The sequence below is a fragment of the Corvus cornix genome, chromosome 3 (assembly GCF_000738735.6).
Source record: "Corvus cornix cornix isolate S_Up_H32 chromosome 3, ASM73873v5, whole genome shotgun sequence".
NCBI classification, from domain to species: Eukaryota; Metazoa; Chordata; class Aves; order Passeriformes; family Corvidae; genus Corvus; species Corvus cornix.
This window is the reverse complement of record NC_047056.1, coordinates 109,517,659-109,544,584: the sequence shown is the minus strand read 5'-3', so window position 1 is coordinate 109,544,584 and position 26,926 is coordinate 109,517,659. Positions and strand designations below refer to the sequence as shown.

General features: G+C 42.4%; 1 protein-coding gene across 7 annotated transcripts; it reads right to left on the bottom strand.

Moving 5' to 3' along the window:
• Positions 1-488: 488 nt before the first annotated feature.
• LOC104685383 (24-hydroxycholesterol 7-alpha-hydroxylase) lies at positions 489-26,894 on the bottom strand. Of its 7 annotated transcripts, none has more exons than XM_019282207.2 (16): positions 26,807-26,894; positions 25,267-25,443; positions 24,516-24,610; positions 23,228-23,307; positions 22,800-22,910; positions 16,220-16,355; positions 15,255-15,429; positions 13,525-13,674; positions 12,580-12,673; positions 11,002-11,100; positions 9,042-9,132; positions 7,868-8,001; positions 6,957-7,052; positions 5,014-5,102; positions 2,072-2,159; positions 489-1,364 (listed from the first exon to the last, which is right to left on the bottom strand). In XM_019282207.2, the coding sequence occupies exons 3-16, from the start codon at positions 24,565-24,567 to the stop codon at positions 1,293-1,295; spliced, it is 1,467 nt and encodes a 488-aa protein (XP_019137752.1). In that variant the 5' UTR covers positions 24,568-24,610; positions 25,267-25,443; positions 26,807-26,894; the 3' UTR covers positions 489-1,292. The 7 variants fall into 7 exon arrangements, with proteins under 7 accessions (XP_019137752.1, XP_019137754.1, XP_019137753.1 ...); XM_019282209.2 differs by having other exon boundaries at positions 24,516-24,606; XM_019282208.2 differs by lacking the exon at positions 26,807-26,894 and adding an exon at positions 26,484-26,706.
• Positions 26,895-26,926: the final 32 nt, after the last annotated feature.

Below are 26,926 nucleotides of genomic sequence, written 5' to 3'. Positions count from 1 at the left end.
CTTTCAGTTATGGAAGAGACACTGGAACAGCAATTAAGATTGCAACTCTTGCACAGTTAACCATTATGGGCTAAATTAAAAGTTGGATGAATCATTTTCCAGCCATATAAATCACTGAAGTTGTTCTATCCATCATGAAGGTAAGCCAACCATGTAATAAATTATACAATGTGTTATTTTCCTATGCATGTTATTCCCATAGTTTGTACTGTTGTTGAAAGTCTATTTGTCTGATGGGTTTTTTTTGCAAATACTTTTAAAATGATGAATAATCTTTACTTCTAAGACTGAAAATACATGCCAGCTATTATTGTTTATGGAATCTGACAGCAGTTAAAGTGTTTGTATCTGAACTTATTTGACAGCTTCTTCAAACAGCTTTTACTAGGTATTTTTTATAGGATTAAATATTCTTACATTTGTGCAATTTGTTCTATAACGCATGTGGTAGGGAAAGCAAATGCATTCTAGATATTAGACAACCAGTCTCATGAGCAGCAACAGCTTTCCTCGTGATCACTTTTTATTGGAAGCCAAACATCATGGTCAAACTGTCACTGCAAATTCATAGAAGGACCGATGATTCTGAATCCTGTGGAGCAAAATAAAGCTCGGCAGAAATTTAGGTGCTCCAGTGGAACAAGATCCCAAATGCTTGCAATTTTTCTGTTACAAATTCATTTTATTTGCAAGAAGTTGGCACTGGTTGTAGGCAGAGCAGGCCAGACCTTCACCTGCCCACACAGGCAGTGACACACAAGTCACCACAGTTTATCAGGATGTGGAGCTGATCCAGACGCCTCTGCTCAGACTGTCCTGGATTTTGTGCACACCAGCACCAGGGAGCTGTTTGTTGTTACCAATGTGATTTCTTAGCATGAGGCACCACTTCGGCCTTGGTTTGAAGCGCCCTACAGGAAGCAGTGACCTGGCCCAAGGGAGCTGCTTCTCTGCTGGTTCTGGCACAGCTTCCACACAGGACTTCCAGACACTGCAGCTTTTTGTCCTGCGTGTTTGGTTGGTGAGTTTAGTATATCAGATTTGAAAAGTCTGTGAATAACTGACCCACAAATTATGAATGCAGCAGGAAAGCTTGCAGTGAAGCACTGGGAGGTGGGCAACCAGGGGAGGAGCACAGGTATGACTGCACTGGTTTGGCACAGCACAATGTACAGCATTGAAAGCTGAAATCAAGAACTCTGCAGGCAGAGTCTGAAGATGTGGGATTGGGAAGCAGCTCAGTGGTTCATCCATCCATGGGCTGGCAAAGAAAGGTCAATGCTGCACAATTTTCATTCCCGGCATTTATACTGGACCCCTAATGGTGCCATGGGTTGCTGTGTCCCCACCAAATGTAAAGGGCTCTGAAGAAAGAAGAAAATCAGAAAAAACACTTCAGTTAGTTCAGTTAATGGAATTACTATTGTGCTTTAACATTAAGATAAACATTCTTGCATCTTTGGTCTTAGAGAATTACTTCTTGGCTTTGCCAAAGCCATTGAGTAGGGCCTTCATGCTTAATTATTATTCCAGTCACTCTGTCAGGATGACACATGAGCTCTTAAGAAACTCTCACAGTTCTGAATATTTTCAAAATATTCAAATAATGAAGGGTTGACTGTGCCATTCTCCCTTACGGTAAAACCTTTCTGTGTCACAGTTGCTCATTCAGTTTTACCCTAATCAGTTACTTTTCACCCCTGAATATGGAGTGGAAGAGCACTACAAGTGTTGCATCTGATTCCATATCTTTAAAGTATTAATGATCCCGTTCCATATTTATTGTTTTTGTGAGCAACAAGTATCAAATCTCTGGTAATGTTTAGGCAACAATGAGACAAAACATTCTTGTAAGCACTTTGTTGTATAGGCAGTGCAGCCCCACTAATTGGAATTACTGGAATTACTCCGGATTTTCTGAGATAAAACAAAGATTGAGTTGTTCATTACATGCTTTATAATACTCCTCTCAAAATTTATGTAACTACAGTTGAGCATGGTTGTTCAGCTGAACCTGATGAATGAAGAGTATAAAGTTGGGGAATGCCACATGAATGCATGGATCTCTTACCTCCTTTGGCACTGCATCCAACAGTACAAATTCATACTTGTACAGGAACAGCACAACGAACAGCTGGATTTCCATGATCGCAAACCATCTGCAAGAAACGGGAGGAAAACATTGGCCCTCCAGACTGACCATCACAAGTGTGTTATCATCAGGTAAGAAACAGGGTGCCTTTGACACATTTTACACTGTGCTTTAGTTCTGCCTGAAAGTTTATCTTCCACAGGAAAACTGCCATAGTTTTTTCAGCTTTGTTACTTGGCAAAGAACACAAATGTGGCAGCTGCCCCTTCTTTCTGGTGAAACGCTGGACCACCAGTATCCCTCTGACACCTATTTTAAACCAGCCCCTTATCATTATGGATTTTTCCACTGTATAAACATTTATGTTCTCCTAACACTTGCTGACTTGAAATAACTTCCTAGGAGTGAGAAGGCAGTCAAACACAGAAAAGGCCATATGACTAATCGTGCTATATAAAGTTATATAATGCAGCTGGGAGCCTGGTGACATCAGAGAGCAGTGACAGTGGGAGTTATTATTTAATGCGTCAGCATTAGGATGCAGTAGGAGACCCAAGGGCATGATTTCTTTTTTCTGTAACACTCTCCCAAAGGTCTTTCTTAGGCTGGAGAAGATTTTGGATAACTGCAGGTAAACTCCTCCAGGCTATCAGTTTTTAATGCTGATGTGTACAAGAGCTTTCTGCATTCACCACTGTGCATCTATATGAGGTCATGGGATTACTCACTTGCAGAGTTTACACCTAAGTCTTAAATACTCAGTTAAAATAGTAATATTACCTTGCTCTTCTACAGAGAAATGCTGGAAAACCTCGATAAAACAGCTATGGGGGAATTCACAGGGGAGGAGGCTACATGACTGCATATGGAGTTGGCCTGGCAGGTGTGAAGGGAAGCTAAAAAGCCTCACAGACCCGGGGTAACTCATGCAGAGCCACCAGGATCTGCACATGGAGCTGCCCTGGGCTCTGGAGTGGGAAGATGTTTGTTTGTTTTAGCGCAGCTTCAGACCCAAATTATCCCTGTGACTTCACACTGGAATTGCCTTGAGCTTTTGGTGGCCTTGGCTCGGGGGAATGCATAACAGAGGTATTTTGATGGCTATTAGCCCAGCTCAGGTGGGATGCAGCCCAAGCTCCAAGCCTGCAGCACCATGCAAGGGTGGGTCCTTCCAGTACCAGCCCTGTTTGCACAGCAGGGCCCTGGACCCCAGTGCTTGAGGGGACAACAGAGCTGTTCAAGACAAGCACAGTCACACAGGTAATAACCACCTGGTTTTACCAAAGTAGTCAAACTGACATCAAATTTTTCTTTTAGGTAAAAACTATGGCACAGAAATGGATTTTTGGGAGCTCTTCCCACATCAGTTTGCTAGACTATGGGGCAGGTAAATTATTTGCTAGCTTTCAGTTTGATTAAATTAGCTTTTAATTTTCTGATGCACTTTTGAAATGGAGAAATTAAATGCTTCACACATTTCATTTATAAACCTCAATACTGAAATAAATAAAAATGCATCTTCAACTTGAAATATCATTGTTTCATTCACTCGTATGAAGGAAATCTGCAACCTGGAATCCTTGATACAACCCTTGATTTAATTTCCTTCTTTTTCAAGCCCATCACATTATTCTTTTACAATTATTGCTGAAAAACCTGAAGGTGTGTTACCATGTGGCCTGCCAAAGGGTCTGAAAGGGCTTTTTAGTTTCTCAGCAAGAAGAAGATTCTCCATCTGTTGTCTATCTGGAAATCTTATACTTTTCTTTCTAACCAAAAACTTACTTTAAGGATGTTATCAGAGTCCAGAGAACAGCCTGAACAAAGATATAGGTCAGGATATATAAACAAGCAGCTTTCAGAAACACTGTTTTGCAGCTTTCCCTGTACCTGCAGATGCCTCTTGCGAATTTTGCTGTTGCCCTTGCTGGGAATGAGGCTGTGCTCAGATTTAGCTCAGGAATGTGGTACAAGCCACCAAGGTACAGCAGTGAGTGAGCACTTCCCTCTGGCAAACCTAAATGGTGAATGTGGTTTTATTCATTTTGTTCATGTCTTTAATGCCTTCATGACGTTTATCTGGCACTCGCGTCTAGCCTGCCATGGGGTGCAGATTCCAGAATGCAGATCCTCTGCAACACCCTCCAGGTTCCTTGCTCCACATGGAACTTGAGATAAAATGACTGGTCCTAAGGATTTTTGGTCACTTCTGTCTCAGAGGAGAGCAGGTTTTGAAGGCAGAGGGTTGAGCATAGAGATGTTTGAATACAGGAATGAGGAGCAGCTGGCTCCCTGGGACTTGTTCCAGGAAGAGGGACAGCAGAGAAAACAGCAGAAGGAATGCAGGAAGTACCAAGGCTGGTGGCACTGCTGGAGGAGTGAAGTGAGACAGGATCTGCAATTTAAGCCATTATACAATTCTGTGTGCCCTAATGCAAAGACAAGATTCAAACAGAGAGGAGCCAGTTAAGACACCTGAAGATCAGCAGAGATGTCAGTGGCATCGCAGAGGATGGAAAGAGAATCTCAGACCAGAGAAATGTTCTGTAGGTTTGTTTAGAACTGGTTTAAGGCAACCTAAATAACTGTGTCTGTAAAATGGTGTAAGTGGAGCAACTCTCCCTTGAAGAAAAGACACCTCAGCAGGGGCAGAGCCAGGCTGACTTTCCTCCCTGGGTGGGGGGCAATATCCCTTGATAAACTGGTCTCAGATTCTGCCTGCTCATTGTGACTTAACCTGTCTTTTCCAGGAATGAAACCACTTTCAGATCAGTTTAAACAAGGTGCAGATGATGCTGAACATTAGGAGACTGACAAAGAGCAAAGAAAACCCTTTATCTCCAACTGTAAGAGAAGCCCAGTTCAAGAGAGTTGTTCTCTGCAGGGTTTGGGAATAAATAAACCCCAGCTGTTTCACTGACCTTCCTGGACACTGATGCTTCCCTCCTCCAAATGCCACAAAGCTGTCCAAGAAAGCATTCTTCTCTAAATTTGCCTCTTTCCAACGATCCTGTGGGAAGAAACTTTTTTTTTCCAAATCAGCCTTATATAAATAAAGCTTAACTTTATTTCTCCAGGCTAAAAATGACCTTGGACAGCTAATCCTCAATACAAAGTTGCACTAATGCCATTTTTTTTGCATTCAACCTGTTAGTATTAGAGTCTGGATCCAAAAGTCAACACCGAATCAGGGAAAGAAATGAAGGTCCCATTTGAAACACATTTAAGTGCCTTAAAATGCTGGCAAGGTTTTCAAAATTACCCCTAAAGCAGTTTTCCTATACCTCCCCATTTCCTAAATCCTGCATCTTGAGCTATTAAAATGCACCCTTCTCTTTATATATACAAATGCAAATCAACCAGTACTGAGGGCAGCCTCAGCCACAAAATTGTGTCATGACACACAAATAACTCACGCACATCTTGCACAAAAAAAATTTCTAAGACGCTCTGCACAGACAAATGCAAAGTCTATGAGCTTTAACTGGTGTAAGCCAGTGTGTGAGAAAACGAACGATTCTCAACAAAAAACAGCTTGTCTGTACCCAAAGGGATCCCTGCTCCATCCTAAGTTGCTTTGAGAGGAAAGGAACAACACAAGGAACAAGGCAATATGGGCTGAAGTTTTGGTGGGTGACACTGAGAGAAGCAAATCTCATGACTGCTGGCTGACAAACTGTACCAGCCTCCACAAACTCAGTGCTACTCTGCCAAGTAACACCCTGTCAAGCTGCTGGTGGTGAACTCCTCTGATGAATCTGTCCCAGAGAAGACATAATCTTGCATTTATCTATTTTAGGGATTTTTTTTTTCAGCTAGGGCTGTTCAGAGCTTTCTGAGGAGGAAACCTGTCAGCATCAAAATCCAATAAAGAAAGAAAAAAACCTCAGTGGTGATGAAGCGAGGTCATACATTTGGAATGACAGTGTCTAAGGGGTTCTCACCTATTCATCTTGAAAATGGGTGAGTTTCTAAAAAAACAAGCTAACTTGCTCTTTAGAAATAAAGTTACTAAAAAAATAAGCTGCTGCATCAGAGTTTCAGCTTCAGATTTCAAAGAAGCAGGAATTGTTAAAAGGAATTTCAAATCGGGAAGAGTTTGCTAGAAGGGAAGTTTTGTTTAAATTACTCCTTGATGTATTTCTATAAAAAAGACAAACTGTTCTATATTGGATGGTGCTAAAAAGAGCAGTTACAAGCCTGCCCACACAGCCACCTGCAGTGGAATAATAAAGAAACTAGATTAACTACTGAATTAGCAGAGATAATACCTACCAGAAATCATCCGACAGGGAGAGTACTTGGAATCACAGAATTTGTTAGGTTGGAAAAGACCTTTAAGATCATCAAGTCCAACATTAACCCAGCACTGCCAATCCACCACTAAACCACATCCCCAACTGCCACACCCTCACATCTTCTAAACCTCTCCAGGCATGGTGACTCCACGACCTCCCTGGGCAGCCTGTTCCAATGCCTGAGCTCTTTCAGTGAAGAAATTTTTCCTAATATCCCATCTAAACCTCCCCTGGCACAATTTGAGGCTGGTTCCTCTCATCCTACCAGTTGTTACTTGGGAGAAAAGACTGACCCCCATCTGGATGCAGTCTCCTTTCAGGGAGTTGTAGAGAGTGATAAAGTCAGGATCAAAGTGATATAAAGTAGTACCATATTACCTGGAACATGTGACTGAATTTAAAAGTCTTGTTTATTCCTACAGGCATTTCTTGTATGTGCACCTGTTCTCTGTATTCAAGGCCATTCTCCAGCCAAATTTAAGCAAGTTTGTCGATGTGCTTTTATTGTAAAATAAGTGAAGGGGAGAAAAGACAACAAAATATCCACACTAAGAGTGACAACTTACAGGTTTGAACATTTCTGGGTCAGGAAAATATTTTGGATTCCGGTGCAACCAATATGGTGACAACATCAGCATGTCACCTGCAGGGATGGTGAAATTCTGAAAAGGAGAAAAATCTCTAAGAAAAGAGCTAAATGGGTTAAACTCACAAAACAGTCCCTCCTTGGTACTTCCATCAGCAGAAGGTCCTAAGAGAAGACAAGTAAAGGTGATTACAGCCAAGGTGGCCATATTACACGTTTGAGGTTTCTTCTTGCTATTTTTTTCCATAAAACCTACACAGCAGGGAAGGTGGAAAGATTAGTTATGTTCTAATTTGGTTTCTTAGGTATCAAAAGATCAGAAACATGATTTCTGTCTTTCCTGCTTCTTAATTTACCATGTGAGCTGGTTTTTTTTCCTAAATATTTTGTTAAACACTTCCTTCAATGCAAAGAAATGCAAAGAAAGCCTTCTATGATAGTAGACATTAGTAATTTTATTAGTAATCTTAAATAGTCATGAGCACTGATTCCTTAAGAGTGTGAGTTTTTTCCTCAACATTTCTTTGTCAGATTCCTGAATGCTGACACCTCCCTTCTGAGCGGTAGTTGAAGGAGTCTTAATCAGTTACTAAAATGTGGTCTCTTCTACCATACTTGTTGTGTCTGATTCCTATTTTACATACCATCAGTATCTCTAGTTCAATTCAATTCAATCTAAAATCAATTCAAAATTGAAGGCAAGACTGTGAGCCAGAGAATCCAAACCACTCATAAATCAATGATGATGAATAAATCTATTAAAAAGAATATATAGGTGAAGCTGTGGAATATCTCTCCCACTATAATTTTATCCAGATCTGTTGGGAGGACCCTTTCCAGACAAATCACACAGCATGCTTGAGGGGAAAAAAACCCACAACCAAACCTCACCTTAATTCTAATTGGGTTTATGACTTTCTTGGTGATTGCACCTGGAGACCTCAGCCTTATGGCTTCCAAAGTGCACCATTTAATGAAAGGGATCTTCTTCAGGTCCTCCTCAGAGACTTCCAGTTTATCTTTACCTGTTATGGCATGAGAAAGAAGACTCCATGTAAAAATTAGATTTCGTACTTGTTTTGATACAGGCTGACATTTCTTGCCTTAGAACTGTGGGTGAAGTACTTCAAGACTTCAAGGCATTGTTTACACCCAAAAATTGTCTTTATATTTCAAAGTAAATAAATTGACCTGAATCAGTAAAATTTAAGAAAAGCCACTGAAGATAATTCAATAACTCTAAGGAAGGTGTAGATATGGTGTTGGCCAGAAGGGGCCAAAGTCATGTTGGAAGTTAGAAGTCTTGAGAGTTTTTCTGTGCTTTCATAGGACACTGCATGGAAATCTCACGGACTGTAGGCACCAAGACAAGAAGCCATGGCTGAGCTCTTGGGCTCTGTTAACATTAGCAAATGAAACAGTGCCAGGAGAAAGGCTTAAGCTCTGCTTCATTATTTACTTTATTGGTTAATTACTGACATATTTCTTGACACAGTTTTGACCCATGTCAACAAAGAGTCTTCCATGAAAGTCTAACCTGTCGTTCAGGGGACTGCATATGGGAACGACTACTCCCAGTAGATGACTGCTTTTTGAAGGAAAGAGATTAGTTATGGGGGGTGAAGCATGCTGGAAAAAATTGCCTCTGATGACAGAAAAGAGAACAGTTCCTGGCCTGTTTTTTCCATGAATAGTTGTAACTCTGGTGAACAGCACACAATGAAAAGCACCTGAACTGAAAGACCTCATCTGACCTTATTGTAGGTGCCTGGAAAAAGCACAAGACTGGGTAAATACAAATCTAAGTTTAAATGATAGGAATGAAGAAACAAACATGTACTGTTCCTTTCTTACCTTCTTTCTGCTAACATCAAAGGTGATTTTGCTTAAAAATACATCTTGAGCATATCCTGAGTAAAGACGTAAGAGCTGGACTCTATGTTATCAGTAGCACCCTTAGCAAGAACACTCACTGTTCCCAGCCACTGACCAAGTGTGCCCTGTGCTGGGCCAACACAGGATAAATAATTTCCAGCTTCCAGAAGGACTCAATCAGATTTATTACCTGCTTTACCAAAAACAGAAGCCAAGTCTTCCATGACTTTCTTGTAAATGGTAGGATTAGAGAGTATGAAAGCAAGGGTCCAAAATGCAACCTAAACAGAGATGGAAATCCTTGAATTTAGGGATATGGAACAGAATGGCGATATCTTTTTAGCAAATCACAGAGGCAGGTAAAAACATTTGCGCTTTTTTTTGTATGTGCCTGTTGCAGTTGGGATGCACAGGGAGCTGTGCTTCCTGGGTAAATCCATATCTAAGGGCTCAGCTCCTGGGAGATTATGTCTAGTCATCTGCTGTGTACTTATCTTTAGTGAACATTATATAGCTTTAGCCTTGAGCTTTGAAACACAGAATCCTTTATTTTCAAATAACTAGGTGTTAAATTTACTACTAAATCATTGTGCATGATTAGTTTTAGCTGCAGGAATGAAAAAAATTAATCCATACTAGTATTAGGAGAAATGAGGTTAAATAATTTGCAGGGCATTGTCATAGTGAGTCACACTAAAATGGGCAGGAAAAGTTTTAATTAACAGCAAAACAAGGAGTAATATATCCCCTTTAGAAATAATTTGCTAACTGATTATGCAATGAAGTTGAAAATCAAGAAATTTAGGAAAGGAGAAAATCCTCTTAAGTAGGATGAAACCAGAAGGACTGGCAGCAGTGCCAGGAGTCTCTCTCCTTGCTGAGCTAGCAGGAGGTGCAGCCTGCACACAGATCTGGTCATGGGCCATCTGCGCTGGTGAGGGATGAAACTCTGACTGTTATTTCCCAAACAGACCGACATGGATGCAGCCCTCCTTCTGCAAAACAAATCTGGTAGCTTAGCTTTCCTGTACAGCACTTGGACACTGTGGCTTCACTCCATGAGCTAAGAAGGGATAACTGAATTGTTTCAGATAAAAGGGTTTAAAGTGCTTGTAAAAAATGCCCTTGGAAGGTGAAATGCCTTTTCTTTCGTCATTCCATTCCCCAGAACAGTGGTTGTGACTATTCTGAGAAACAGAAAAATATCTGTATGTCTATTTACAGCTGAATATTACAGAAGTAAGTGTTGTGGAAGGAATGTCAGTTATCCTGATAACAGACAGCAGGCTATGCCTCCCACTTATGCCAACACGTGAATCCACAGAAACCTCACTGAAATGGATGAATTTCCCTTAGGCTAAACTGCAGTTATATCCAATCTCCAAAAAACATAGATATATCTGTTAGGGGGACATACAAAAATAACTCACTATCATGTTTTTCTAAATCACATCTGTAATGGACATAACTGTGCTGGAAAGAGCTTAGTAGTCATGGTAAATAAAGGATGTTTTTGCTGCTATGGATTTTTCATCTGAGAAATTCCTATAAATGTCTTGGGTCAGCCTAAGCTGTGTTAGATATATTGGGCTTGTTAGCATATTTATATCAGTATCATTAATCCAGCAAATCCTTTTCTAACATGGACAAAACTTAATGGCTCTAGAATCAAACTATTATTTTCTTCCACTGGCGTTTGTACAGCAGATCCCCAAAAATGAAAGAGACAAATTCACTCAAGGATTTACACATGGATGAAGTTACTCTATATTATGCTTTTGATATTCTTTACAATTGGTAGCACCAGGGTATCTGAAATAGTCTTTTCTATAATACAGCCACAGTGCTTCAAAACAGAGTTAAATGCTCTTCACAGCTTAAGACTGTGATCTTAATAGCTGTGAGGCTTATGTTCCTGAAATGTTATGATAGGGGACAACATCATTTAGGAAAAATAAAAGAAGAGCTTTTCTTGTCATTGCTTCTGTGACATTGCAGCCTGGGTATATTTGTAGTGATGCATGTGGGCGTGATAATCCCTTCTTTGGAATCCATGCAGTGTGTGTGTGACCTCTGTTTCAAAGCCTTTCCTTCCCAAATACAGGCTTTGGAACTGGAGAAAGAGGTGTTTCTGCAGCTGATGTACTTACAGGGACAGCATTTGCTTGGGCAGCCCAGAGCATCAGGAGACCATAATTGGGAGCTAGATGTTTTCCTTGCAAATTATCCAGGAGATGTTGTAGAAGTGTCTGTTAAAAATAAAAGATAATCATCTGTATTTCCAAAAATATATTAAAATGTAGTTTGGGGTGGGGCTTACTAGAACTCAAGGACTAATTTCTCAAAGAGAAGTAATGTTAGTTATGGCTTTTTTGGAAGGCACAATGTAGAAATGACAACCATTAAGAGAAAATGAGACTAATTCACATAGGCAGAGGACCAGGAGAACTCAGGGCACCACATGAATCCCTCCTGAATACTTTCACTGCTCTCCATTTCCTTAAAATTTTATGGGATTGAGTTCCCTCACTCCCCATTGTTGCTCATATGTGGAAGAAAGAAAAAAAAGAAATCTCTGTTCTAATCCCTGCTCTACACCTCTGCTTTAAAGAACCTGAAAAGGGGAATGAGCCACTTGAATGAAAATGGAAATGAAGAAAATGTTCTCTGTTCATGCCAAAAGGGTGCTTGTTATTAAGAGATGGTCTAATACATCAGCAAACTCCCTAGTTTCAGGCACTTTGTTGGTGACCTAAGCAGTGACTTCAGTGGGTTGATATTCTTTGAAACTATAGCAACAGTGTAATGTTCTAGGATCAGCTTTTGTTTATAGTATGTCCTTAAATGCAGCGCAACCATGCACTTGAGGCAAAGTTTCCTGCCTACTTTTCAGAGAGGAAAAGGGCAACCTTGAATAAAAAATGGCTGATCTTTTTCCCAAATGCCCACTTAATCTAAGACACCGAGTTTCTGCCTCCTACTTCCCGCACCTTCTTACCTCCCACCAGCTCCTCTCCAGCCTCCTCTTTCTTTCTGCAAATCTGGTTTATTTTATTAAAGAAATTGTGGTATGTAAAGCTTTTAAAGTCTAAATAAAACCTGGTTTTTTTAGTGATCTGTTCTACAACCATTCGGTAGATCAGAATTCCCAGGCCAGTCTGCCGTCACGTTTGTCAGCCCTATCGGCAGAATTCCTGCCAGAGCTGAGGAGAATAACCAGGGTAACAACTTATCTCAGCTTTGACACAATCAATATTTAGGGTACTTGGCTCCCAATCCAGAAATCTGCTATTTTCTACCAGTCTGGCTGTTGAAGGATCTGCTCACTCTACACCAGGGTTTATAAATAGCACATGTAAGGTTTTGAAGTTTCACAGCATGCTGCCCTCAGAGAAACAACTGAAGGGTCTTTCACCTCTTTCAACTGCTCACTGCAGTGTGATACTGGAGGCTGGGGATGGGTCATAGCTCTGAACCCTTGCCTTAAAATTCCCCAGGGAAAGATGTTAATTCTCAGAATTGCTTGAAATAAACTAAATGGAGGAACAGGAGTCAAAGTTATGGGTCTGTCCTACTGCAGGTGACAGCAATACTGGAACATTTCGGTATAGCTATAAAAGCTGACATATTTGACTTATTTCTTCCAGTACTGAAGTAATTCCTGCCCTCCATCACTTCAGTCAGAATATGCAACAAAGTCATCTCATTTCTTAGCCTCAGATGTTTACCTTGGATGCAGTCTCTGAAGGGTTGGTCCTTTCAGCATCCAACACTACTTTCTCAAATAATTTTAGAAGCCATTTTTTGGATTTTGACCAGTTCCTGTAAAGAAAAGCAACAAACAAGAAGTACTTAACGGAGGCAGCACAAACCAACATTTCCTTTTCCATGAGAAGCACTCCCTGGGTCGTTTTCCAAAAGCCCCTGGACAGCAGTCAGTTGATGAACAGCCAAGTGTCAGTCTGACTGACAGAAGTGATGACTGGCATGAGGAACAGCACGTCCAAGGCCTCCATCTTGCCCAGACCTCCTCTTGCAGCCATGACCTGGGACTGCACCACTCCTACATTTTCATACCTTTTTATTACAGGTTTTCAGTGTGGATTTGGACAGACTGCTTAGGCCAATCTTTTCAAGAATGATCCTCCTGAAGAAAATCAAGGCCATTTTTAGAGCATCCTCAATTCTTTCTGAAGGTATTTTGAGGTGCTAAAAGTGCGATGATGGCCACAAGAGCACTGACAGGGTCTGGAAGAAACTCCTCAGAGTCTGGTTGTCTCTACCCAAGGTCCATTCTGTGACAGTGCAGCCACATTACTGGGGATTGGTATGCTGGGAAAGAGCAGAGAGACACTTCAGTGGAGGCCCCCTGAGCTTGGGACTCACATTTAGGCTCAGGCCTTTGCCCTTTACCCCATTCTGCTGCTCCCTGACAGGTCCAAGCTGGGCCCTGCTCACATAAGCCAGGTTGTTTCTGCTCTATGCCAGGAAAATGCACAAGACAAGGTCAGAACTTTTTTGAAGCATTTAGCTAAAAGCCTGCTTTGCCTAAGGGCACACCATCAATAAAGGCTGGGCATCATCCTCCAGGGAAAATGTCTCCCACAGTTGATACTGCAGCAAGAGAAATGCCTGTAGTGGGTACACCACAACCATCACCTCTGCCCCTTCACCTCAGGAAGCACTCGGGCATCTGAGACGCGTATTCGAAGTCCTCATCATACTTCCGAAAGTGCTCTTCAAACTCCTTGATTTCACTCTGACTGGTTGGGCACACGCCTTTCCCAAACAGGGTGTTCACCACTGCTGGATACATGACATGCCTGCAAGGACAAGATGCCCGTGACTTAGGGGCCCACAGGATAGCTGTTGCAGCAGTTTTAGACCAGGATGCAGCACATTGGATTGCCAGCACTGGAAGCTGTAGGACTCAAGGGTCACATCAGTATGAAAGGCTGGCACAAGGCTCGCACCTCACCCACACCCTTATTTCAGATTTTAAGCAGAGGCAGGAGATACACAGACCTCAGGCTGGTCTGCGCATGGCTGAACTTCACCAGTTAGGGTTTGGTCACTCGAGCAGGAGCAGAAAGACTCTGGCCACCGAGGTCCCCTTCTCCCCATTAACCACCCCTCTCATTTCAGGTTGACCCCCATGAACCTTCCAGGCATTGCACAAACCCCTCTGGACCAAATATCCTGAAACATCCTTCCTCTGGCTGCAGCTTTCCTGGACAGATGATGTTTTTCTGGTTTCTTTTCATCTCATTCTTTACCTGCTTGCTCCTCTGTTATCCTGCAAACTCTGAGCTCCTTCCTCAGACCCTTTTCCTGTACTCCAAGAAACTCTTGCGCAGCCTTTGCTGTGTCCCAGCTGCTGCTAAATGAGTATTTCAGGGAATAGTGCTCAGTTTTCTATTTTCTGATAATAAGGAAGAGGGGGCCATCTGGTGGCTCTATAGATTTCATTTCGAGGCAGCTAAGTAACAATTACTCAGAATGTCGCATTCCAATACTTTTACTCTGCCTTGTTTAGCAAAGCAGAACAGATCATCTCCTACCATATTTCAAAGCCCCTCTCCCCCACATTTTCCCCCAGTTAATCCAAACTGCAGTAACTGCAGTGAGAGGTGCCAAGTGATTTAACTGCAGTAACAGCTATATCTTACTGTATAATGCAGAACAAGGCAGCAAAAGACAATCTGAATGTGAGGTGTCAGAAACAGGTCCAAACCAAAGGCAGTATCTGCCCCCATCCCCGGGAGTCTTCAAGGCCGGGCTGGATGGGGCTCTGAGCAATGTGCTCTAGTGGAAGGGATGGAATGAGATGATCTTTAAGGTCCCTTCCAACCCAAACCATTCTGTGATTCTGTGAATATTCAACTTGTAATACAGATGGACAGACAAGATGTAGGTGTTGTCCCAGATAATCAGGAAAAAGAAGTTAAAAGCTTTGTTGCTGTCACATGAAACAAATTTTTTTTTTACATGAAGTTCTTGCAGCCAAGTCAGTTGCAGAGGTCTTAGTTAAGCTTCAAGCTAGGCTTGGCTCAAACATGAAAGGTTTTCAACCTGTTGAAGATCAAGCATTTTGTCTGTTCCTAAGTTCTTTATAAACACATGAAGCTTTTCTCCCATCTTTTGGGAAACAGCGTTTGTTGGAAGATGCTGTGTTTTCTTTTTTTCTTCCAAAAAGGCAATTCAGATGCTTCTCCTAACTGGGAGAAAACCCTTACATGAAACCCTGTCCACTCTGTGAGCCACCTGAAACCATGAGTCTGTGATGAGCATCCTGACAAACCTTTTGTAAGACTTGAGTCCTGAGCTCCAGCTTCTTTACAGAAACGTTTCTCTCCCATGTAGGACACCCCTGAATTTGAGATGTGCTGCAAAACTCCCTTACCTTACCAGGTCATTGAGGTCACCTGTGCCTTCTGTGCCCAGGTGAGCCATGTACTCATGGAGCTCCTTACACAAAGTGCCCGAGAACATGTGCAGATTAGAGGGACTCATTTTCCCCTTCATCATGCTGTAGAGGTTGCCATGGTTCTGATAAAATGCTTCTGCAGGGACAGACACTAAATACAAAATGAAACAGAAACATTCTGGAAAGTAGATTTTCACTAAAAGACAGAGTGTACATTTTAACACATAACTTTTGACTCTAATTTAAATGCCTTAACCCTCATTTTCCTGTAGTGAAATTCCCTGGAAGCTTCCTTGTAACTACATAAAGGTTTTGGTAATGCCGCTGTTTCTCCCAGTCTGTGTAACATCTTCCTGCCTCATGAAGCGTCAATGCCAGAATCAACAATCCAGAGATTTCCCCCCAGTGGGATGTAGAGAGATGTGCAGGCGTGCCACAAAACTGAATGAAGTGAAAAATAATTTATCCCAAGAAAATACCAGTTTGTGTCTCCATGCTGTAGTAGTACATGCTCATAAACACTTCATCCTTTTCTAATGACTCTTGGACTACAGGGTAACAACTAACTACTGGTGCAAGCTGATTCTCCAACGAAGTGATAGGACTACCTACTATTACTCTAAACGAGGTACACACAGGTGAGGTGTCCAGCCACAGAAAAGGACCTGATCTCAAGCTGGAGTTGCTTGATGGTAAAAATAATAACAGTCCCTGGATCAGAAACTTCTGATTCCTTGACACTGAATCCAAATCCCTTGGCTGGCTTGCAGAGCTGGATCCTTATGGAGAAATTGAATTTCACCTTCATTTCATAACATGGTCATGGATTTAAATAAACATTTAAAGCATGATCAAAAAGCCAGTGGGTTTTTGGTTGGGACTTAATGTTCCTGGGTAACTAGATTTGGTTTCCTTTAAAAAAAAAAACGGGTCTCAGTTACCTGCATTCTTGACAGCTTGTTGTACTGCCTGTTCAAAATTTAAGTCTTCAGATTTAAAAAATGCTTCAGTTCCTTCTTCCTCAGTCACAAAAGTGAACCGTTTTCCCAGAGCGAATATTGTGAACACAGGTCCATGCTGGAACAAACAAAGATTTCCTGTCACTGCACCGTTAACACATTTTGCAGGAACCCCAGCACGACTTCAGTGCTGCTGAGAGGTCAGGAGGGAGGACCTGGTGATTCCTGCTCTGTGCACACCTTGGCCCAGAACTGCAAAAAGATGAACATGAATCAGACCAAAATTTGCAGACTTACGGACCAGAAGGGAATGTGATATGTGCCTGCCTGACCTCTTGCAGAGTAGAAGAGATTCCTTCTCTTAGATTAACACTTTATATTTGAATCACATTGCAGTTCAAACAATAAAACCTATGTAGATTTAGAGAACCCAAGGGATGGATTATCTACTCCATCCCTTGGCTGCCACAGCAAAGTACCAATATCGTAAAAATCCACAATCCTACCTATTTCAGTCTACATTGTTTTAGCAAAAACTCCACCCTCCTGCATATTTTTAATATTTCAGATTCCCTTTCCTTTCCTGTTCTTTCCTTTCCTGTCCTTTCTCCTAATACCAATGATTACTTTCTTGTACAGATGTTGAAAGATTAATATCAAAACACCTAACAAGCTTTGTGCAAACAGATTGACTGACATTCAGGGAAGGTTTTTGATGCCATAAATCATTCTTTCATCTTCCCTTAATCTAATACCCTAGAAACTATTGAAACTTTCAGCAATAGGCATTAAATTCTGAGTTCCTACATTATTAAAATGATCCCTGATATTTGTATATACTCTAAACTAGAAAACAAATGTGCAGTATCTACTGTCTGTTAGATGTAGGCATAAAAAGATCATTCTACCTTGCTCACATTGTTTATGCCATTGACTTTAACCATTTTTTTTGCTGTCTGTGTCTGTAGTGTAAATCCTGCTTCATCAAAAGCTCTTTGAAGCCAAGGAAAAGATTCCTCTTGGCATCAGCTGAATTTTGATTGTGTCCTTCAACTGCAAATTATTAAAGTAAGAATGAATGTTCAAACTCTCTGGATGATAATAAATAAAATATTGTTTTAATAACAACTGTTCAAGGACAGGCTGGATAAGGCTTTGAGCTCCTGTCCCGTGGAATTTGTCCCTGTCTATGGCAGGAGGTGGAACAAGATGAGCTTTAAGGTCCCTTCCAACACAAACCAATCTGTGGTTCTATGACTCTGTAACAGTTAAATTTCTAAGATTGCTTTTTGATGTCCATGTCCTCATCGTCAGTCTGGATAAAATTCAGTGAATTTGTACTGTTCTTGGTTTTAAATTAGTTTTTAAAATTTTAAAATTAACATTAAAATGTACTTTAACTAATATTAAAATTAAATTTGAGCTAATAGCAACCTGCAATAATACTTAATTATTCAAATAAGGTTGCACTCAATTAAAGATTGGAACACTTTATTTTAGGTGATTACATGTGACCAAGATGTCTGAGCTCCTATAATACACAATAGAAATCAAGTCTGTGCAGTCAAGGGATCCTAAAAACCAATTTGCCAGACCAGCTCCTGCACACCTGTTTTTGAAGGGAGCTGAACTGCCCTGGGACTCCAGTGACAGCACTGACTACCTGTCCACTGACCATCTTGGTAACCTGCAAACACCCACACAAACAATCTGGGTTTGAATCTCATCCAACTTCCTGCAATCAATTTAGAATCATTAAAATTAGACCAATACTAAACAAAACTGAAATAAGAAAGCTGCATAGATGGCCTCCTCCAGAACAAGTCAGCTTCACTGAGCAACACAGTGATGGCAGATATTCAAAGACAAATCTTTCAGAAAGCAGAATTTTGTGTCCAAATAAATATGACATTTGATAATACAATGCAAAATTAAACTACTAAAAAAATTTTGAGAATCAAACTAATAAAGGCAATTTGCTACTCCCAATAATAAAGACTTTTCCAAACATGCCAGATGCAGGAAGTCTCCCAGTCTGCTACTGAGCCTGGTAAATAATCAAGGTGTAAGGAAACCGTGGGGGGAAGGAATCTGAGTTAGGGATTACATCAGTGTAAGACAAGTCCCACCCTGGAGCCTTTCACTGAGAGTGATGGACTGAGATCTTGTTTTGAAGGAAGAATGGAGCGGAATAGACTTAAACAAGTTCTAGGTAAAACAGTGATAAATATTTCAATTCAGAACTCTCAAGGAATTAAAATAAGAAGTTACAGAACTCCCTACTGTGATCTGCTAAATCATCCTCAGCAACAGGAGGATGAACAGGCAAGCATGGTGCCAGAAGGACCTGGGAAGCCTCAAAGAGTCATTTTAGTACTCAAAAAATTATAGTAAGCATTATTAAAGATTGAGATTAGTAGTGGATAAATAGGATGTACTGAAAAAGAGCCCAATACAGCTTTTAAGGAGACATAAGGTTGTGTAGCATTAGAAGTTTTCCTAATTCATTCCTTGGAAGAAGAACTAAAAGTTTACTCATGATCTGGAGTAATTTGAGAGTCTAAACAATGAGAAGACCCAGAAATATCACAGAAGAAGGCTCAGAATAATGATACTCTGAAACTACTCCAAGATCTATTATGCAAGTGCTAATAAATGGCTTTAAACTGAAAGCAAGTAGGTTTGCATTAGATATTAGGGAGAAGTTCTCTACTGTGAGAATGGTGAGGCCCTGGCACAGGTTCCCCAGAGAAGTTGTGTATGCCCCATCCCTGGAATTGTTCAAGACCAGGTTGGATGGGGCTCTCAGAAACCTGGTCTAGTGGAAGGTGTCCCTGTCATGGCACAGGGGTTGGAATGAGATGATCTTTAAAGTTTCTTCCACACCAAACCATTCTATGATAATTAATCTGGAGCTCTTATCTTGCTAGGAAAGGAGAGAGAGAAGGACAACAAACTTCTTAACCCATCCTGTGCCTACATCTTCAATTTAAGTTGTGTTTCTACCCATTCTATCTCAGCAGGATATTCTGAGCTAGTCAAAGAGATGCACAATATGCATGAATATTTCAATAAAAGGGGATTAAGCTTTTAAGAAGACCTCACAACATACAGAGACACAGAAAGCAAAATAAAAATCCTCTTAGGATTTACTGCTTTCACTCATGAAAGCTAATTTTTTCAAAGATTGGGAAACACTTCAGTGCTACGGTGAGAGGCAGATTTGAGCCTAAGGAAAGTAACACTCCAGAGAAACAAAAACTTCAGAAGGACGTTCTCCAAAATCCCAAAGGAAATCAGGGAAACAGCCATTTTCCCCAGGGACACTGACAGGGAGCAACCACTCTCAGCTGAGATAGCTGCAGTTGTACCACGAGTCCTGCCGGGAGCTGGGAGCACTGGGTGGGTTTCCTCTCCCTTGACTGCAGACACACACACAGGGTCAATGCCGTGTTCCCTCTCTACTCAGGGACTGCAGCATTTTGGTCTTCTATGCCTGGGACCAGTCACAGACCTTTAGTAACTCGGCTGTGGACACTGACTATGGAAATGCTCCACCAGAAGCCTTCTCCAGCCTGTTCAGCTCCACACATCCCTTCCAGTATAACCCAGTGAGCCATCCCTCGCCCAGCTGCACACACAGTAAGGCCGGGAGTCCTGGGACACATCACCTTATCCCAAATCAACACTCTCTGAGAGGGATGGACGGATCCCACAGATCCCTACAACAGTGCAGAACAATCTCGTGGGTTTAACTGAACTCCTGTTTGCTTAATTAGCAAACTGATGAGAAGAATTTGAAATTCTTTACTAACTCTTACCATGTTTGCCAGGCAAAGTGGGGAGCCACATCCTTTGAAATCCTCAGTAAGCAGCTCTCCCTGTATTTTATGCTGCATGGTGGCTCTGGTTATTCCCCCTGCCCATCCCAGACTGCCTGCAAAACTTCTTTCACCAGGCAGCTTTAGGAGGAAGAGGTGGTATCTTTTATTAGACCAGAGATTAAATATTTTATTAGAGCAGGGAACTTTCTTTTCTTAGTCCCAGTGATGACACAAGGGGGAAAGGAGACAATTCTTCCAGCCCACGTGTTCTTCCGTAGGAGGAAAATAGAAGCAGCAAACTCCAAGGAAAGGGCAGGTTGGAAGTAGTGGAACTTTACTGTGTTACTCCAGAACTTGAGAGAAAAAGCAGTGAAGGACAGACACAAAAGGAATTAAGAAAGAAAGCAATTAAGAAAGAAAGAAATTAAGAAAGAGATGAGTGTCACTTTGACAGTCTGAAGGATTAATCCAGGAGAGGAATTTTCTCATTTTAAGAATCTCCCCTGAAAGTAATGACCCTACAGCGATTAAGAGGTTTCACACTGCCTAAAGCCTGTTTCTGCAATACCTTTTACGAGGGCAGCTTGCTCATACTAAGGACACTTAACCCTATTCTGGCAGTATTAAGGAGCCTGGAATTATTGCAGATGTATTTTGCAAGCCCTGTAGTGCCTGTTAATGACCCCTTTGGCAGCAGCACGTGTTTTGTTTGGCTGTACTCTGCAGCAGTGCCTACTCTTTTAAAAGGGAGCAGGCAGGAAAAGGCTTATTTTTCCTGGCCTCAGCTCAGCGTGCCAGTGTGGCAGGTGGGAAGGGAGGGAGACCTTCAGTGCCTGAGGGGAGTTTAAGGAGAGTGGCCCTCCTCAGGGACAGGGAGACTGTCAGGTGATGGTGCTGCAGGCAGCCAGTCAACCTGGGAGGGAGGGAGGGAGGGAGGGAGGGAGGGAGGGAGGGATGGATGGAGACATCCCTCTTGGCCCAGGGGGACCACAGGGAGAGGTCACAAGTCACAAGGATGCTGAGCTGCTGGACCAGAAGTCAAAGTAAAGGTCCTAACAGCAAACCCACAGTAAAGGGAGAGATGTAAGAAAGCCTTCTCTTCCTTTGAGTTTTTTCCCCAGTGAAAATGTTTCTTGTTTTAGCTTCCGACCCAACAAAACCAGAGGTTTATAAAGTCCTTCAGGAGCTTCTGGTGTGTGCAGATGTGTCAGCAGCTGTCACAGCATCAACCTGGAGTCTACATGGTCTCCAGGCAAATGAACACCAAAATTAATTAATCCAGAGCCACTGAGTATGCATTTGTACCCCAATACAAGTATGTAAATGCTTTGCTCATTCCATCTGTGTATCAATGCCAAAAAAGGACTCTTCTGCCAGGTTTGTTTTAAAATTACCTCCAAGAATTTTCTTAAAAGTTTCTTGGGGAAAAAAGGCAACTAAAGTCATGGTGAAATAGCTGTCCCCAAAAACAGACTGCACTGTAAAGGCCAGTTTGTCAGGCTGCTTTAATCTGGCTGCCATCAGGGTGTGTTTACAGTAGACAAGGAGGTTCCCTAACAGCCTAATATCAGAAGAGTCAAAGAAATATTATGACTGGATTTTTTAAGTGAGGCTTGGCCAGTTTATTTTATGGAGTATGTAGCACGGTTTCTGAAATAGTAGAAGAATTGGCAGAAATGAGTTTTCTTCCAGTCCTACATTTCAGATCTAAGATGAATGAACAAATAACTGATGTTGGTATGCACAGATGAAAGATACAGGAAAGACATAGTAATATAAAATTAAAACTGGCCTGTCAAGCACAGAGAAGCCAAGAAACTCCAGATTATAGCTACGAGCTTACACTATGATGCACCCTATGTGCTTTAATACAAGGTTGACAGCTCTTCTTGTTCTCAAAGATCAGACTTAATCCTCTGCTTTAACACCATGAGTTTATAACAATACAAAAATAAATACAAATATGAAATCTAGCACTGCAAAATGAGAAAGCAAACTTTAAATGTCCAGTATTTATCGATGTAGAGTTATTTTCAAGTTTCAGGATGTTACAATGGTTTCATTTTTAGTAAGTTTTTGCAAGTGGTGGGCTGTGTGATCCTTCAGTATGGAACACTCAAGGCTGACTACATTGTAGTAGCAGGTGATACAATCCCTGAATGAAAAGTGGGAAACTGGGGTTTATGTCAGTTATTATTAGCTGTCTAGAAATCAGGCATCTTACCTAAATTAATAATTTGATCTTTTTCTATCCAACAGACACAGAAAAATAATTTTAAGTCCAGGGGGTAAATCTCGACCCTCATGTTTGGTTAAGTTTCTTTAGGATGGAAAACTTTGTCTGCCAAACATGTTTGTGTCTCTCTTGAATGCTGAGGGACACCAGCTGGTAGTCAAAAATCTCACCTAACTTCAGGCACGCAAATAAGTAGCTTTCTGGTCCCAGCACTTGGCACAGAGCTTTCCACATTATCTGAAACCAAGATAAACATACAGCCAGACTGCAAAGGCAAAACGGCAGAGGATGATCACAGCACAGAGATCGTGCCTGGATCAGATCCACAGCTCAGCAAAGCTGGTGGTACTAAGCCGATTCTTCACCACTTAAATGCTCCTGACGTTATAAAACGTGACAGGAAAGGGCAAAACTGAACGCAGAAGTTTCTGGTTGCCTTCCCCCTTGCAGGCAGCCACCCTGAGCACACACCCACGAGCAGGCACGCCAGCACACGCATTACCTTGTTTCTGGCTTGCTCTATAAATTCCAGAGGAGCTTTCCCGAACTGAAACGCAGCTCCAAACCAAGGGATCCAGCTCCTGATACAAGGAGGGGAGCTCGGGTTTCTCAGCTGAAAGAAAAGAGCCTTGACAATGAGGAGTCCCAGGAGTGCTGCCAAGAGCAGAGCGAGATCCATTTTGCCTCTTCGCCGCCTGTCCCAGCCCCAGCAGCTGCTCCGCCTGCCGCAGCCGCGGCATGGCCGCGCTGGCCGGGCTCCGAGTTCATCAGCAAGGGCCTCTCTGATCGGCCCTGCCAGCCCAGCACTGCCACGGGGACAAGATGTCAAAAGCACTGAGCAGCACAGGGCACAAATCCTTGTTCTGGAAAAGGCAGAGCCAATTCTGCTCTGTTCTGGGATGAGGACCAACTGCTGCTTGCAAAACTTACATGTTGCTGTGCCGAAATCCTTGGACTTTGCAGCAGTTGCTGGAAGGACAGCCAGGCAGCCAGGGACATGGCCAAGGACACTAGCAAAGCAGTGCAGAGCTTTCTTCAGTTAAAAAAAAAAAGGGTTTTTTTTCAATATTGAGATTACAAAGCAGAGAGCCAGTGATTTGCAGACATTTAGCTTTCAGCAAGTCAGATGGCAAGAAACTTCTGCAGACATCACCTGAAGCAGAAACCTTAAGAAAGGTATCTCTCACCTGTCTGAGATGTGTGTCCAGTGTCTGAGGAGCAGAGAAACACTTCTGAGGTTGAACTGACAATTCAAAACCTGCTGGTCACCTCTATTATATCAGTGCCGTGTCAGAAGACAAGGTTTCAGAGAGGTCAGATTAGTTTCTTTGCATGTGTGAAAGTGGCACACCAAAATTACTTATGGAATACATTAAGTATAAAAAAGCCCTAGGAAGTGCTGTCAGAGCCTACCCCTGCACACCCTCAGCAGGTTTGAAGAGAACACAAAACCAGGAAGAGTGGCTGACAGACCAGATGAGTGTGCTGCCACTCAGGGGGACCTCAACAGGCTGGAAAATGGGCAGACAGGGACCTACCTTAAAATCATAGAATAACAGCTTGGAAAGGACCTCAAGGATCACCTGGTCCAGTTTTTTCTGGCCAAAAAAAAAAAGTGACTTCATGAAGTTCAGCAAAGGGAAGTGCCAAGTTCTGCCCCTGGGTAGGAACAACACCATGCACCAGTACAGGCTGAGGGAGCACCTAGGTGGACAGGAACTTTGCAGATGTGGGGTACTGGTGGACATCACGTTGAACATGAGTCAGAGATGTACCTCTGCATTCAAGAGCACCCGGGGCTGCATCAGGGAAATGCTGCCAGCAGACTGAGGGAGGTGATCCTCTGCCAAGAGTGAAAAAGGGGCTGGAGTATCTATCATTTGAGGAGAGGGTGAGGGAGCTGGGACAGCTCAATCTGGAGAAGAGAAGGCTCAGGGAGATCTTCTCCTCTTGCAGACCTGAAGGGAAAGTGTGAAGAGGATGGAGCCAGGTTCTTTTAGGGGTGCCCAGTGAAAGAGCAAGAGGCACTGGGTGTAAACAAATACAGATACAAATACAGTTTAACCACCTTCCTATATAGGAATAGGTGCACTAACAGGAACCTGTGCAGGCAGGCAGTACAGTAAAAGTAGCACAGCAGAAATACACCTGGTAGTAGGAGGTTAAGAGCTGTGAAAAACAGGTGTATGTCCTTCATTAAACAGTCATGCTGAAATACCTTGGGATGTTACATGTTGGTCATAGGTGCAGAAAAACAAGCCCACATACATCAACTGTAACGAACAGGGTGTTGATCTCCATTTTGCAAACTGTCTGGAACAAACAGATAAATCACTGTTAACCATCATATTACTACACTTCTGTGTTTAGCTACCACAGCTCTTTATACATTTATTTCCTGGTTTTATTTTATCCATTAAATTATTTCTCTTCCTATAAAGGGGTAAAGTGATAAGAGAGCTAAAGACCCTGTAATATTGGAGTATATTTTCATTATATGCATGGTATATTTTCATTAACTCACTGAGGAGTGAGTTTAAAGTGATCAAGCTTTCAAGCCTCTGTGAAGACATTCATTAAAGGCTTTTGTGTTTGTTTTGGCCTATTTTTTGTTTGGTTTTGTTTAGCTTGTGCTTTTAGGGTGTGATTTGGTGAAGGACATGAGATGCAAGGCATTGTTATGAGGAGGACACAACCACTACAATGGTGGAACAGTCACTGCCAAGCTTTCCTCAGGCTGGGTCCTAGTCTTGGGCAGTGGTTAATGGTTAATGGTCTTTCCAAATGAACTAACATGGAAGCACAGGTGAGGGCACTGGGCAGTCTGGCTGCCTTTCTCCAGTCTAGCACACAGCTCTCCCAGACCCCACTGCTCTGCTTCCAGCCCATCTGACGTCCATACTCCCTACCTACATATGCAGCCTTTGGTCAAACTGGCTTTGGACAGAAACCAAAAAATTGCATCTCACCAAGAACTGAAATAAATTAATAGTAAGGGTCCTCTCTGCTGGTGCTGTCTCCCTCAGGATCTTGGGATATAGGAACTCCAGGTGTTTGATGGATCTCCATGAGTACTGGACTTTCTCCACACATCACAGAGCTGTCCATGCAAGCATCCACCTCTAGTCAGGCTCATTTCAAAGATCCTGTGGAAAGAGAAAATTTCTCTTCACTGCTATTCCCCCAATCATCTGGTTTAAAAAAGAACCTCTTTCTTCAGGCTAAAAATGACCTTCCACAGGCTGCTGCAATGCTATGGGGTTTATTTTAAGGAGGGATCCAGTTGTTGTTTTCCACTCCCTAAAGCATGGTCATAGAGAAAACAGAATGAGACTGTACCCAGAGGTGTACAGCTAAAGGATGATTGTGAAACCCTCATCCTGGGAGGTTTTCAGGAGACGAAACAAGACCTTGGGCAACCTGATGCAACGCTGAAGCTCTCCCTGCTGTGACAGAGGACTGTAGGATGACTGCAGGTGAGCTCTAGAGGTCCTTCCTCTCTACGCCACGTTACGAGCTGATGATACACAGGCTGACATAGCGTGGCACAAGCTGACTCAAGCCCACAGAACAGCTGTGGAGAGAGGCACAAAGTGCCACAGCAGGTTGCATGAACTGTCCACAGGCTCTGAACCACTCACACCTTCTGTGCAGCCAGGCACATTTACATTAAATTGCAATATGCCCTCTCCCCATTTTTAACCACAGCTTTGTCAAGAGTTTGTTTTATCACTGCATGAGTTGTAATGAATTTTAACCCCAAGAAGGATCCAATTTAATACCAATTACTGGTGACCAATGAGAGAGATTCATCCAACTTCAACTGAAAATTTCACCTCCAGTGCTCCCTTAATTTGTCTGAATTATTGAGACGGGGGCCACACATCAAAGCTTTAGACAGTCAGACAGGGATGTGGGGAGGTGTTCTGAGATAAGTTTCTGTGACCTAAAAAATCCTCGAATCAGCACGAGGATTACTGACTAATGGCTAATGATTAACATAGGGATTCAGCTGAGCCTTAATGACAAGTGAAAAGCTTCTCTTGAACAGCACACACCTTACCCTTTTTTTTTTTTTTTCATGATGAGAACTTAAATATATCTATGATAATTTAAGAGAAATTAGGACTGGCACACAACAGGACTTCAGCATTCAGCCAGGAAAAGCTTTAAACTTTTCACTTACGGGACTCTAGGCAGCGATCAGCTTCTGCCAGCCCAGGCTTGCTGGGATCCTTGTTCAAACTGCACTTCTCCGTGCCTAATCCGCAGCCCCAGCTCCGCACGTAGCTGTTGCTAATGCAGCTCTTACTAAACCAGATCGGGATCAATTCATCCCTCCCGGATGCAGCTCCTTGACACGGGAACAGAGTTTGGGGCTCCCCAGGCAGTGCTGCCAATGACAGCACCCCGCAAAGCAAACAGATCCCACGTGTAATCTTGAGCTCTCATTAATGATTACTCTTTTTAACGCAGATAATGGACAAAATTGTGCGTGTGTCTGTGTACCTGCACTGCCGGTTTCCGGGCACAGAGCAGCCTTGCTGACAGACTACATTTCCCAGGAGCCTGTTGCGCAGGAGTCTCTTGTGTCACTGCAGAAGGACCTTCCAGCTCTGCAGAGCCACT

Bases quoted from the DNA above. Each gene is read 5' to 3' on its own strand.
- LOC104685383 (XM_019282207.2), bottom strand. From the start codon at position 24,567: ATGTATGTGGGCTTGTTTTTCTGCACCTATGACCAACATGTAACATCC. The intron at 9,133-11,001 runs GTAAGTACATCA...ATCTCTGTTTAG, and splicing joins CCCAAGCAAATGCTGTCCCT to GTTGCATTTTGGACCCTTGC. The intron at 8,002-9,041 runs GTAATAAATCTG...ATGCCATAACAG, and splicing joins TTCTGTTTTTGGTAAAGCAG to GTAAAGATAAACTGGAAGTC.